The sequence below is a fragment of the Somniosus microcephalus genome, chromosome 3 (genome assembly GCF_052327205.1).
Source record: "Somniosus microcephalus isolate GS21.2 chromosome 3, FLI_Smic_1.0, whole genome shotgun sequence".
In the NCBI taxonomy this organism is placed as follows: domain Eukaryota; kingdom Metazoa; phylum Chordata; class Chondrichthyes; order Squaliformes; family Somniosidae; genus Somniosus; species Somniosus microcephalus.
The window spans coordinates 307,588,354-307,603,045 of NC_140989.1; the positions used below are offsets into that span (position 1 = coordinate 307,588,354).

The window sequence follows — 14,692 nt, forward strand, 5'->3', positions numbered from 1 at the left end:
TTTAGGACTGAGGTGAGGAGGAATTTCTTCACCCAGAGAGTGGTGAACCTGTGGAATTCTCTACCACAGAAGGCAGTTGAGGCCAACTTATTAAATATATTCAAGAAGGAGTTAGATATATTTCTTAAGGCTAAAGGGATCAAGGGATATGGGGAGAAAGCAGAGACAGGATACTGAATTTGGATGATCAGCCATGATCTCATTAAATGGCAGAACAGGCTTGTGGGGCCGAATGGCCTACTCATGCTCCTATCTTCTATGTTTCTATGGCCATGGGGAGGCCATCCCTGGCAGCAATGTGCTCAGGTGCTGATGCCGTGTCCTGTGCAGCATCAGTTGATTGCGGAGAAGGTTGGTGTTGCTGTTGGTGCTGCTGGTGTGCCTGGTGCTGCTGGTGTTGGGGCTGATCGTGGCGGGATTCTGAGGACCAAGGTGAGATAGTTTCAAGGGCACTGATGCTGATGGAATAGGTGGCAGGTGAAGTTGAGATGGCAGAAGCGACCTGTCAATGGTGAGAGAGGTTGTTCCAATGAGGTGGCACTAGATACAGAGGTTGCTCCAAACACTTGCAAGCTGCATAAAGCTCAATCTGTCTTCCAAATGCAGTAAGCAACAGCTTCTGACCTTAGAAAGTGAACAGCTTTGAAATGGGAGCTTTTATAGCACATTTGCAGCTGCCAAGTTGAGAAGTGACCCCATGGCGACACAACTCCTGACCTGCTTACCTGATGTAATCCCCAAGCATTGGGGAACCTGTGTGTGAACTCGTAAAATTTAAAGGTGAGCTTAAAATAGTTTTTGAGTGCCTGTGAACAAGCTCTTAATTATTTAAATTGTCTCCCCCGCCGCTTGGTGTTGGGTCTGTTCAGTGATAACAGACCCGACATCTGGGAAACTAGCGTGGCGACGGGTTGACAGCGGGTTCCCTACCTGCTGTAAAAAAAAAAAAATTCACACTCGACCCACAACCAAACTCGTCCGCTGACCTCCCAAAAAATTTCCCCCATAGTTTTTAAATCTATATAAATCAAATTATTACAGTACTTACAAATTTCAGCCTTTGTCTTGCACTGTTTGTCTTCAAAACTTTTATTACTCGCTGATGGATCTCCTCCCATTTTGTTGGTGTAGAGGGTTCTGGATTAAATCTAAATTACACAAAGCAATGTGAATGCTTCATATATCACTAGTAACAAGAGCAAAATTCACAAAAATGGGAAGATGTTGATAGAGATGGCTGTCAAAATCATTCAAAAAAGTCAAAATACCATGAGGAAGAACGAAACACAAGAGGTGTAAAATGGTACTGTAAAGGAAAAAGCCCAAGTTTTTAAAAAAAAGATAGCACCTTTGCACTGATCTGTGTATGATCTTGTGCAGAAAAACAATAGGATTTAAGCTGATGCCTTGGAAAAAAACAATTAAATAAATAAGCCCATTTTCTGAAAAGCAAAAGCAAAATATGCTTGTTCTTCAATTTAAGTGTGGATTATGCACTAACACTATGCACTTGGGTCTGATTTTCTGATTATGGCAAAAATGGGCTTGAGCTGGTCCATGGTACAGCTGCACCTGCACCCAAAGAATGATGCCCCTATTTGGAGCTGAAGGTCACCCTCCAGTAAAAGCACAGGTAGAAGCTGCATGCAGGAAGGTTGCCGACTGAGCCGTTACAATTAGCCAGCTCTCTTATACCTGGCTCCAAATGAGGATGAAGTTTGATGGTATATGGGGGAAGGTGAAGATAACTGTACTCAATTTTGCTCACATTTCTTTCAGTCCATCAACCAGGCACAAATTTAAGTTGGGAAATGCCACACCTTTGTGGAGGTTGCATTTGAAGCATCATTGCCCTTTTAAACACATTCAGCAAACGGTTATAGAGTTTCTCATTGGGGTAACAGCTATTAACACAAAAAATAGCCCCATTTTCCTAAGATGTATCCACCTAATGTTTCCTCTCTGTCAAATAATTTGGGCATTGTGGTTGCTGCACAATTAAGGTGTTGTGGCTGCTTCCCGTCTCATCTGATATGTCCAGGCAGGTTGTAAAAATGCAGATCCTGGGGTTGTGACATTGGAAAGGCATTTCTTATGATTTCCTTAGCTGAATCATGTAACATCATTGGGACCCCAAAGGAATTCCTATTCTCACCACTTGGTATGGTGTTATTTAAATGGGAGCAGCAACCAAGAAGTATGAAAGAAAGCACTGGTGGGAAAGAAACCCCCAAAAATGGCACATGATCCAGAAAAAATAACTTATGCATGCAGTAAAGTGCAACAAAATACACAAAAACACCTCTTCATAACAACTGTGCAACATTATACTACCTAAGATGGATACTTGAGCAGGTCAGGCCCCAGGATTCCCAATGTGCCCAGTTTATAAAGGTGCGCTACGTGCTGTGGGTGGAGCCCTGTCCAAAGTTGAAAAAATTGGCAAGGGATAGTATTTAAATAATTATTCAATTTAAATATATCCTAGTAGCGCAGTCTGGTCTAAGTGCAAAACTTTTACATTTTATTTGAAGTTGTTCCCATGCTGGTCTGCTGCACTCAACAACATTCAATCTCTTGGATCAACTGCCATTTGGATACAGCACTTTGTGGCCCACTTATAGTTCTTGCATGGTAAGTATGTTTGTTTCATGCGGAAACAGCTCCTGCGCCTCTGCTCCCATTACACTGAAATTACACCTGTCCTGTCCAAGCGGCAAATCTTCATGTGAGAGCTTAAACAATGAGTGTCGGCAGGCTATTCAACCTCAGGAACGCGTCATAAACAGATCCTCAATGCTCTATTCTCCCAATATCCACACACACACACACAAACACCCACACACATGCAGACATCCAGTAGGCATCAAGATTTCCTCTCCATAACGCCAAATCTTGAGGATTGGAAGGAGAACATCAGCAAGAATTCTCTCTCCAGATAGCTATCCACTGAGAATAGGTGTGTGGCTGTCGAGTGAAGACAGAATCAGGTTCAACCCACCAGAGTTGAAATGCCTGCTAAAACACTGTCTAGATTCGATGACAAATACATCTGCTTCATGCGGAAATGGGTTCTGCCACTCTGGTCCGTTGCACTGAAATCACATTACTCAAAATCCAGGAATTTTAGGGATGTGCGTTTCAAACTTGCTGCAAGAAAAACATAAGTAAGACTAGACAGTAGACACCAGTGTCAGTTTTCATTACTAAGGCCGCGATTTTGCCTACCGAGGTCGGTGGCGGGGTGACCCCACTGCCCATTTAAGCCCGCTCTGTGAAATGAATTTTACGCTGATTGGGCTTGTTAAGTCCGCCCAGTGCATTTTCCGGCCAATTGAAGGAAGCGGGTCTGATGGAGACAGCCACAGCACGCAGAGAGGTCCTCTTCCCTTCCCATGGGCAGGAGACACCTCCCCAGGAGATCAACACAGCCTTGTTGCACATTGCACAGGAGGACACAAGCAGGGATGTCGTTAGGAAGACTAGGCTACAGTGGCGCAAACCTTTCAATGGTTTCAGTAGATCACGAAATGTTACTGCAAAGCCACACACAACCTCATCCTGCCGTGCCACTCATCACATTCCCATCACTCTGCCTTCCCTACCCTACTCCTGCACATCCTTACTCACACCAACTTACCTTGCACCTGCACCCATCCCTCTCTATCTACATTATCACTTCCCCATCTCACTAGCCTCCCCTCACACTCACCCTCATCCTAGTCCAATCATACCAAGTAACAACACACAAGAGTAGGCACTTGGGTGTTTTAGCCAATGTTCATGTGAAGTTTCTGTTAATGTGCTGTCAAACATTGAAATCTTTATTTTCAATTCTTTGCGTTCTTGGGCAGATTTGTGTGCACCTTTGGAAGTGGCTTAGTGAGTTGCAGTGAATGGTGAGACATAACGGTACCCCCCGCAATGGTGGCGATGAGTGTGAAAGGAATGGCATGGACATTGTAGGGATGCTTGTGGTGTTGGTGTGAGGTGGTGTCAACCTGGCACATCATGTGGCAGCCAAGGTGTACAACATCAAGTGAAGTAAATCTGGCTATGGTAAGGCCATCCCTGGCGTCCCGGGCAGCAATGTGGTTGGGTGCTGATGCCCTGTGTAATGTGCAGCACCAGCTGATTGCGGAGAACGTTGGTGCTGTTGTTGGTTCAGCTGGCGTTGTGGCTGATCATGGTGGGATTCTGAGGACCAAGGTGAGCTTTTTTCAAGGCCACCGATGCTGATGGCAGGTGAGGTCGAGATGACAAAAGTGATTTGACACTTGCAAGCTGCATAAAGCTCAATCTGTTTTCCAAATGCAGTAAGCAACAGCTTCTAACCTTGGAAAGTGAACACCTATGAAATGAGAGCTTTTATAGACCATTTGCAGCTGTCAAGTAAAGAAATCATCACACGCTGACACAACACCCGACCTCCTTACCTGACATGATCCCCGAGCAGCAGGGAAGCCATTGGCGAACTCTAAAAATCTAAAGGTGAGCTTAAAACAGTTTTAAATGCCTGTCAACAGGCTGTTAATAATCTAAATCCTCCCCCCCACCCCCCCGCCGCTGCTTGGTGTCTGGTCTGTTCAGCGACCTGGCATCTGGGAGACTAGCATGGAGGCGGGTTGACAGCGGGTTCCCTATCTGCTGTCAAAAAAAATGTTCCCACTCGACCCCCCTGAAAAATTTCCCTCAAGACTGTGTTTTGAATTTTTTGAGAGAAAAAATTCTTGAAATAAGATATTAACAATTTATTTTGACAGCATATTTGTGTTCAACTTTATAAAGTTTGCTGATGAAAGGGTTCCAATAAATTCTTGACATGTCCGTGAAATAATTTTCTTCTCATTTTTAAAATAAAATGGTAATTTCCCAATAAATCACAGCATTTACTTAAAGTATTGACAGAAAGTAGTTTGCATTTATGTGTTCCTGCCAATGTCATTAATGATCAATAGGCAGTTGTTTTTGGATCTTTGGCAGACTAGGGAAGAGGAGAAAAAGTATTTTTAGGAGGCACAACCAGTGAAAGTGTTGACTGCTACCACATAAGCTTTATTGCACAGCCTCAGTTCTGGCTGGTGCACTAGTGATGGCATTTGCTAAAAAATATTCTCAACAATAATACTAGTCTTTAACACCTGGCTGCTAGGCAGATTCAAAACTGCTTTTGTTTAGCTATACACTGCAGGAAACCCCCTATTCAATTCCTAAATATCAGACATATACTGACTACATGTAATATAAAGTGTATATATATAAAAATATTTTAATAGTCAGGCATGATATGAAATATTTAGCTTTTCTTATCCTCAGCTTTGTGAAAGGGATGGCTATTTACTTTGATAATAATAAAAAGGGATTTTGTTCCCACCCTGACCTAACTGCACTTGGTTGGTTGTAAACATCTTTCACTGAGTGTCCCATAGGATGCATTGTCAAGGTACTGCAATGAAATCTCAACTACTGCTAACAAAAAGCTCCACCTGGAAATTAAGCATTAATGATTAGATGTCTGAAATGTTTCTTGTATCCAAGAGTTGTTAGACCAAGAAGCACGGAACCAATGTTTTATTGGAAGCAGATGTTAATGGTGTTTGTTGAAAGTAAAAGTATCTGGGAAAACCAGTCAAGCTCTTTGTATGAACCGCTGATGTGTGCAAATTTTTGTTGTATCAAAGGCCCTCCATGTCCTGTTACATTTCTAATAACATATAGTCAATCCCGTTGCATGCAATATTTTTGGCTGTCCAATCTATTTCATGGAACAAGTCTCCACTGGAACTATTCTTTTATTCGACAAATAGAGAATGATGGTTCAGCCATTTGCCATTCCTATCCACTAGTCTGCGCTATTGTATAAAGCAAGCACATTGAAACTTTGTTTCTTGCAAGTTAAGATTTTCAAAGTCAACGTGACATTTCGGTTAGATCTAGGGTTGCCAACCCTCCCAGATTGTCCGGGTGTCTCCTGGAATGAACGATTGAACTCCAGGGCACTGCTGTTGGAAACCTGGGTTATGTTACTGGACTAGTAATCCAGAGGCCTGAACAAATGATCCGGAGAAGTGAGTTCAAAGCCCACCACAGCAGCTGGGGAATTTAAATTCAGTTCATTAAATAAATCTGGAATAAAAAGCTAATATCAGCAACGGTGACCATGAAACTATCGGATTGTCGTAAAAACCTGTCTGGTTCACTAATGTCCTTTAGGGAAAGAAATCTGCCATCCTTATCTGGTCTGGCCTATATGTGACACCAGACCAACAGCAATGTGGTTGACTCTTAACTGTCCTGTGAAATGGCCTAGCAAGCCACTCAGTTGTAACAAACTGCTACGAGAAACAATAAGAATAAAATCCGGCATCAATCGCGGCACCGGCTACGGACATGACAATGGCACACTCAGCCCAGTCGACCCTGAAAAGTCCTCCTCACCAACATCTGGGGATTTCTGCCAAAATTGGGAGAACTGTCCCACAGACTAGTCAAGCAACAGCCTGACATTGTCATTCCCTGGATACGTCCTGTCCCACCAGCAGGACAGATCCACCAGGGGTGGCGGCACAGTGGTATACAGTCGGGAAGGAGTGGTCCTGGGAGTCGTCAACATTGACTCCGGACCCCATGAAGTCTCATGGCTTCAAGCATGGGCAAGGAATTCTCCTGCTGATTATCACCTACCGCCCTCCCTCAGCTGATGAATCAGTGCTCCTCCATGTTGAACACCACTTGGAAGAAGCACTGAGAGTAGCAAGGGCACAGATTGTACTCTGGGTGGGGGACTTCAATGTCCATCACCAAAAGTGGCTCGGTAGCACCACTACTGACCCGAGTCCTGAAGGACATAGCTGCCAGTCTTTTGTGATGCATCTGTTTGCTATGTGTACTAGCTGCTCTGTATAATAATTTGAATTTAAAACATATCCATAATCCAATATAAATATTCTTTTTAAAATATGTTAAGCTGCAAGAATATTCAAACATTTTAAGTGCTTTCCACATTTAGTCAGTAGAGATGATAAACCACTATTCTTTTTCAGGGCTTTTTTAAGAATTTATATTTCCCTTTTATTTATCTAATTTTATACAGATGAGATGGACCTAGGGCTATAGAGATCCACTGACATCAATAGGCTTCCTGCTGACTTTAAGTATGTATACAACATTGAGCTAAGAGTATGTGTTCTTTCCAGCTCCCCATGTGAGTGATGGGAGGGATAAGGAAAGATACCATGGATTTTATGTGATGTCCCATATAATGGCCAAGCTGAGTGCTAACATAATTCCCGTACGTAGCTGCCAGACTGTAGTGTCAGCAGATGATAAAATAAAACTCAAACTCATAGGGTTTTGAAACAAACATCTTCAGTAAGCCACTTTGTAAGATATCATACTGACAGCTGTAAAAATATATAACATCTAGCCTGAATTTTTGGCAGCATGGGTTAGAACATGTTGCTTTCACTTTTGGGCCTAAGTAACAGAATCTCAGCAGAATCAATTCAAATGTTAGTAAATTATATTAAAATAATCAATCCACAGCAGAAACTGTTCAAAGCTCTGCACTAAACTGTAATTTCACTCAGAGGGAATAAGGATGGCTGGCATAGAAATTGAAACAGACACTGAGGCCGGGATTTTCCTTACCTCGGCGGGTCTGGGGCAGGCGCTGTCGATGGCGGGTCGCGGCACCGCTGCTGGCTCCATCCCACATCCTAAAAGGAACTTACGTTGCTGGGACTTGTTAAGCCTGCCCAGTGCATTTCCCGGCCCAATTAGAGAAAGCAGGTCTGGTGACATAACTTATGACGCGTCACAAGATGGTTTCCTTAAAGGGACCATGTCAATGTTTTGACATTTGTGCTCTCAGTGTTCTACACCATTAAATTGCTGCAAACACTGACAAACACGGCACTGAGGTTCAGGGCTGCACCCAGGTTCTCCCATGACTCCCTCCATATGCTTATGGAGGGAGTCACAGCACACAGGGAGGTCCTCTTCCCTTCCCATGGGCAGAAGAGACCTCCCCAGGAGACCAACACAGCCTGGTTGCACATTGCAGAGGAGGTCACAAACAGGGATGTGGTCAGGAGGACCTGGGTGCAGTGGCGCAAACCTTTCAATGATCTCAGTAGATCACGAAACATTAGTACAAAGCCACACTCACCTTCATCCTCCTGCGCCTCTCATCACATCCCCATCACTCTGCCTTCCCTACCCTACTCCTGCACATCCTTACTCACACCAACTTACCTTACACCTCCACCCATCCCTCTCTATCTACCTTATCACATCCCCATCTCACTAGCCACCCCACATCCTAGTGCAATCATACCAACTAACAACACACAAAGGTAGTCACTTGGGTGTTTAATCCAATGTTCATGTAAAGTTTCTGTTAATGTGCTGTCAAACACTGAAACCTTTATTTTCAACACTTTCCATTCTTGGACAGATTTGAGTGCACCTTTGGAAGTGGCTTAGTGAGTTGCAGTGAATGGTGAGACATAACGGTAACCCCCCTCCCCCCCCCCGCCGCAATGGCGATGAGTGTGAAAGGAATGGCTTGGACATTGTAGGGATGCTTTATGGTGTTGGTGTGGGGTGGTGCCAACCTGGCGCATCATGTGGCAGCCAGGGAGTACAGCTTCAAGTGAAGTAAATCTGGCCATGGTGAGGCCATCCCTGGCAGCAATGTGCTCAGGCGCTGATGCCCTCTGCCCTGTGCAGCATTAGTTGATTGCGGAGAAGGTTGGTGTTGTTGTTGGTGCTGCTGGTGTGCCTGGTGCTGCTGGTGTTGGGGCTGATCGTGGTGGGAGTCTGAGGACCAAGGTGAGATAGTTTCAAGGGCACTGAAGCTGATGGAATAGCTGGCAGGTGAAGTTGAGATGACAGAAGCGATCTGTCAATGGTGAGAGAGGTTGTTCCAATGAGGTGACACTGGACAGAGAGTTTGCTCCAAACACGTGCAGCTTGCATAAAGCTCAATCTGTCTTCCAAATGGAGTAAGCAACAGCTTCTGTGCTTGGAAAGTGAACAGCTGTGAGGTGTGAGCTTTTATAGTGCATTTCAAGCTGTCAACTAATCAGTTGATTCAATGGCCATTCAACTCCCACCTCAGGTTAACATAAGAACATAAGAAATAGGAGCAGGAGTAGGCCAATCGGCCCCTCGAGCCTGCTCCGCCATTCAATAAGATCATGGCTGATCTGATCCTAACCGCCAATCTACTATCACAGAACCATCTCCTGAATCTAACAGAATTAGACACATGAAATAGGAGCAGGATCAGGCTACACGGCCCCTGGGCCCGCTCCGCTACCCACAGGGCTATGTCCGATCCGAACCTAGACTCATGTCCAAATTCCTGCCCGCTCCCCGTAACCCTTAATTCCCTTTACTTCTAGGAAACTGTCTATTTCTGTTTTAAATTTACGTAATGATGTAGCTTCTACAGCTTTTTGGGGCAGCATATTCCATGGACCTACCACCCTCTGAGTGAAGTAATTCCTCCTCATCTCAGTTTTGAAAGAGCAGCCCCTTATTCTAAGACTATTCCCCCTAGTTCTAGTTTCACCCATCATCGGGAACATCCTCCCCGCATCCACCCGATCCAACCCCTTCACAATCTTATATGTTTCAATAAGATCGCCTCTCATTCTTCTGAACTCCAATGAGTAGAGTCCCAATCTACTCAACCTCTCCTCATATGTCCATCCCCTCATCCCCGGGATTAACCGAGTGAACCTTCTTTGTACTGACTCGAGAGCAAGTATGTCTTTTCTTAAGTATGGACACCAAAACTGTATGCAGTATTCCAGGTGCGGTCTCACCAATACCTTGTACAACTGAAGCAATACCTCCCTATTTTTATATTCTATCCCCCTAGCAATGAAAGCCAACATTCCATTGGCCTTCTTAATCACTTGCTGCACCTGCATACTAACCTTTTGAGTTTCGTGCACCAGGACCCCCAGATCCCTTTGTACTTCAGTACTTTCCAGTTTCTTGCCATTAAGATAATAACTTGCTCTACAATTTTTCCTGCCAAAGTGCATAACCTCACACTTTCCAGTATTGTATTCCATCTGCCAAATCTCTGCCCACTTACTTAGCCTGTCTATGTCCCCTTGCAGGTTATTTATGTCATAGAGTCATAGAGTAATACAGCACGGATAGAGGCCCTTCGGCCCATCGTGTCCGCGCCGGCCATCAAGCCCTGTCTAATCTAATCCCAGTCGGGACCAGCGGGAGCAGCGAGGAGGAGCTCGGGAGAAAACCCGGTGACCAGCGAGGCCCGAGACCAGTCGGGAGCAGTGAGTCAGAGCCCGGTATAAAAACCGGAGAGAGGCGAGGCCCGAGACCAGTCGGGACCAGCGGGAGCAGCGAGGAGGAGCTCGGGAGAAAACCCGGCAACCAGCGAGGCCCGAGACCAGTCGGGAGCAGTGAGTCAGAGCCCGGTATAAAAACCGGAGAGAGGCGAGGCCCGAGACCAGTCGGGACCAGCGGGAGCAGCGAGGAGGAGCTCGGGAGAAAACCCGGCGACCAGCGAGGCCCGAGACCAGTCGGGAGCAGTGAGTCAGAGCCCGGTATAAAAACCGGAGAGAGGCGAGGCCCGAGACCAGTCGGGACCAGCGGGAGCAGCGAGGAGGAGCTCGGGAGAAAACCCGGCGACCAGCGAGGCCCGACACCAGTCGGGAGCAGTGAGTCAGAGCCCGGTATAAAAACCGGAGAGAGGCGAGGCCCGAGACCAGTCGGGACCAGCGGGAGCAGCGAGGAGGAGCTCGGGAGAAAACCCGGCGACCAGCGAGGCCCGAGACCAGTCGGGAGCAGTGAGTCAGAGCCCGGTATAAAAACCGGAGAGAGGCGAGGCCCGAGACCAGTCGGGACCAGCGGGAGCAGCGAGGAGGAGCTCGGGAGAAAACCCGGCGACCAGCGAGGCCCGAGACCAGTCGGGAGCAGTGAGTCAGAGCCCGGTATAAAAACCGGAGAGAGGCGAGGCCCGAGACCAGTCGGGACCAGCGGGAGCAGCGAGGAGGAGCTCGGGAGAAAACCCGGCGACCAGCGAGGCCCGAGACCAGTCGGGAGCAGTGAGTCAGAGCCCGGTATAAAAACCGGAGAGAGGCGAGGCCCGAGACCAGTCGGGACCAGCGGGAGCAGCGAGGAGGAGCTCGGGAGAAAACCCGGCGACCAGCGAGGCCCGAGACCAGTCGGGAGCAGTGAGTCAGAGCCCGGTATAAAAACCGGAGAGAGGCGAGGCCCGAGACCAGTCGGGACCAGCGGGAGCAGCGAGGAGGAGCTCGGGAGAAAACCCGGCGACCAGCGAGGCCCGAGACCAGTCGGGAGCAGTGAGTCAGAGCCCGGTATAAAAACCGGAGAGAGGCGAGGCCCGAGACCAGTCGGGACCAGCGGGAGCAGCGAGGAGGAGCTCGGGAGAAAACCCGGCGACCAGCGAGGCCCGAGACCAGTCGGGAGCAGTGAGTCAGAGCCCGGTATAAAAACCGGAGAGAGGCGAGGCCCGAGACCACAGCTGGGGCAGTCGGGAGAGCAGGAGGCCAGTAACTGCTGGGGCAGTCGGGAGAGCAGGAGGCCAGTAACTGCTGGGGCAGTCGGGAGAGCAGGAGGCCAGTAACTGGTGAGTTTAAAAGCTCACCTTTCGCGGGCTTTTTCTTTCACAGCTGGTGCAGTCGGGAGAGCAGGAGGCCAGTAACTCTTATATAGGTGGAGCTGTTGCTAAACCCGAAACACTACAGTGTAGTGTCTCCCACCCTTCCACCTCCTCTAACCTTTTAGGGGTTAGGGGAAGTTGAAAAGGTAGGTTCAATTTATTTTATTTCAGGAGCCTAACCTAGGTGGAAAAGGTTCCAGGACAGGAGGCGGCAGTGAAAATACAACACCAGAAAACAGGTAGGTGACTGGTTGGTGAGTACTTTCACAAACTTATTCTAAGTAGAATTCAATAATTAAGCTAAATCGTAGTAAATAAAAGGGTATTGTAAGGGTTAAGTCATGGAAGGGCAGCTCGGACCCGTGTCATGCTTCTGCTGTGCCATGTGGGAAATCAGGGACACTGTCCCTGACAACTATGTGTGCAGGAAGTGTGTCCAGCTGCAGCTCCTAGCAGACCGCATGGCGGCGCTGGAGCTGCGAATGGACTCACTCTGGAGCATACGCGATGCTGAGGATGTTGTGGATAGCACATTCAGTGAGTTGGTCACACCACAGGTAAAGGCTAGCTCAGACAGTAAATGGGTGACCAAAAGGCAGGGTAAAGGCAGGAAGGTAGTGCAGGAGTCACCTGCGGTCATCTCCCTCCAAAACAGGTTTACCGTTTTGGGTACTGTTGGGGGAGATGACTTATCAGGGGAAGGCACCAGCAGCCAGGTTCAGGGCACCATGACTGGCTCTGCTGCACAGAAGGGCGGGAAAAAGAGGGATAGGGCTATAGTGATAGGGGATTCAATTGTAAGGGGGATAGATAGGAGTTTCTGTGGCCGAGACCGAGACTCCAAGATGGTATGTTGCCTCCCTGGTGCAAGGGTCAAGGATGTCTCGGAGCGGGTGCAGAGCATTCTGAAGGGGGAGGGGGATCAGCCAGTTGTCGTGGTACATGTAGGTACCAACGATGTAGGTAAAAAGAGGGAGGAGGTCCTACAAGCTGAATTTAGGGAGTTAGGAGCTAAATTGAAAAGTAGGACCTCAAAGGTAGTAATCTCTGGATTGCTACCAGTGCCACGAGCTAATAAGTTTAGAGAGAGTAAGATAGATAAGCTAAATACGTGGCTTGAGCAGTGGTGCAAGGGAGAGGGATTTAAATTCTTGAGGCATTGGAACCAGTTCTTGGGGAGGAGTGACCTGTACCAAGGGGACGGTCTACACCTGAACTGTGAGGGAGCCGATGTCCTCGGGGTAATATTTTCTAGGGCGGTTCGGGAGGATTTAAACTAATTTGGCAGGGGGATGGGAACCTAGGTAGTGGAAAAGAGGGAAGTCATATGAAGTCAGAAATAGATGGTAGAAAGGTGAGAAGCAATAAGCAAAGGAGAGAAACACAAAGGGCCAAACTAATTCATAATGAGAGTGTGAAAAAAGCAAGCCTGAAGGCTTTGTATCTTAATGCTAGAAGCATTAGGAACAAGGTGGATGAATTAGTTGTGGAAATAGAGGTAAACAAGTATGATTTGATTGGGATTACAGAAACGTGGCTGCAGGGTGGGCAAGGCTGGGAACTTAACATCCAGGGATATACAATATTTAGGAAGGATCGGCAAAAAGGTAGGGGAGGTGGGGTAGCATTGCTGGTAAAGGAGGGGATTAATGCATTGGAAAGGAAGGATATTAACTCGGATGAAACGGAATCTGTATGGGTAGAAATGAGAAATAGCAAGGGGAGGAAAACGTTAGTGGGTGTGATATATAGGCCTCCAAATAGTAATATGGAGGTGAGGGAAGGCATAAAAAGGGAAATTAGAGAAGCGTGCGATAAGAGCACAGCTGTCATCATGGGTGACTTTAATTTACATATTGATTGGACTACCCAAATTAGTAAAAATTCTGAGGAGGAGGAATTCCTGGAATGTTTTCGGGACGGTTATCTGGACCAATATGTCGAGGAGCCGACTCGAGATCAGGCCATTTTAGACTGGGTATTGTGCAATGAGAAGGGACTTATCAACAATCTTCTTGTACGAGGCCCCTTGGGTCAGAGCGATCATAATATGATCGAGCTCTCAGTCGAGATGGAGAGTGAGGGAATTGAATCAGAGACTAAGGTCCAGAACTTAAATAAAGGGAATTACGAGGGTATGAGACGGGAATTGGGTAAGATTGATTGGGTGGTGTTTCTGGGGGGATTGACAGTGGATAGACAATGGCAAGCATTCAAAGATAGAATGGAAGAATTCCAGAACATGTTTATACCGGTTTGGCATAAAAATAAACCTAAAAAGGTGGCTCAACCGTGGATAACGAGGGAAATTAGGGACAGCATAAAATCAAAAAAAAGGGCATATCAACTGGCAAAAAAAAGCACCAGACCGGAAGATTGGGGGCAGTACAGGATACAGCAAAAGAGGACAAAGGGATTAATCAGGAAGGGGAAAATAGAATACGAAAGTAAACTTGCAGCAAACATAAAGACAGACTGCAAAAGCTTTTATCGGTATATCAGGAGGAAAAGACTGGTAAAATCCCAAGTCGGTCCTTGCAGTCCGATTCGGGAGAATATATAATGGAGAATAAGGAAATGGCAGACCAATTAAACTCATACTTTGGTTCTGTATTCACAAAGGAGGACACAAATAACCTCCCAGGAATATCGGCAAACATAGGGACTAATGAGAGGGAGGAGCTGACAGAAATTAGTATCTCTAGGGATATGGTGTTGGGTAAGTTGAGGGGACTGAAGGCCGACAAATCCCCGGGGCCTGATAAACTACATCCTAGGGTACTTAAGGAGGTGGCCCTGGAGATAGCAGATGCTCTAAGGATCATCTTCCGGAACTCCATTGACTCGGGAACAGTACCCGTGGATTGGAGGGTAGCTAATGTTACCCCAATATTTAAAAAGGGGGGTAGAGAGAAAGCAGGGAATTATAGACCAGTAAGCCTTACATCGGTTGTGGGCAAAATGCTAGAGTCCATTATTAAGGATAAAATAGCGGAGCACTTGACAAATGGGGAAAGGATC

The 14,692-nt window shown here is 46.7% G+C and overlaps 1 protein-coding gene across 5 annotated transcripts in view; it reads right to left on the reverse strand.

The window, feature by feature from the left end:
• The window catches only part of spata6 (spermatogenesis associated 6), a 262,544-nt gene that overhangs the window by 25,887 nt on the left and 221,965 nt on the right, over nucleotides 1-14,692 (reverse strand). For 4 of the 5 annotated variants that reach the window (XM_085982889.1, XM_085982888.1, XM_085982890.1 and 1 more), the window contains one exon: nucleotides 1,049-1,148. In XM_085982889.1, the coding sequence (XP_085839015.1) occupies nucleotides 1,049-1,148 (100 nt within the window). Of the gene's footprint in view, nucleotides 1-1,048; nucleotides 1,149-3,001; nucleotides 3,151-14,692 lie in introns of those variants that run through there. The other variant, XR_015077680.1, reaches the window with a different exon arrangement.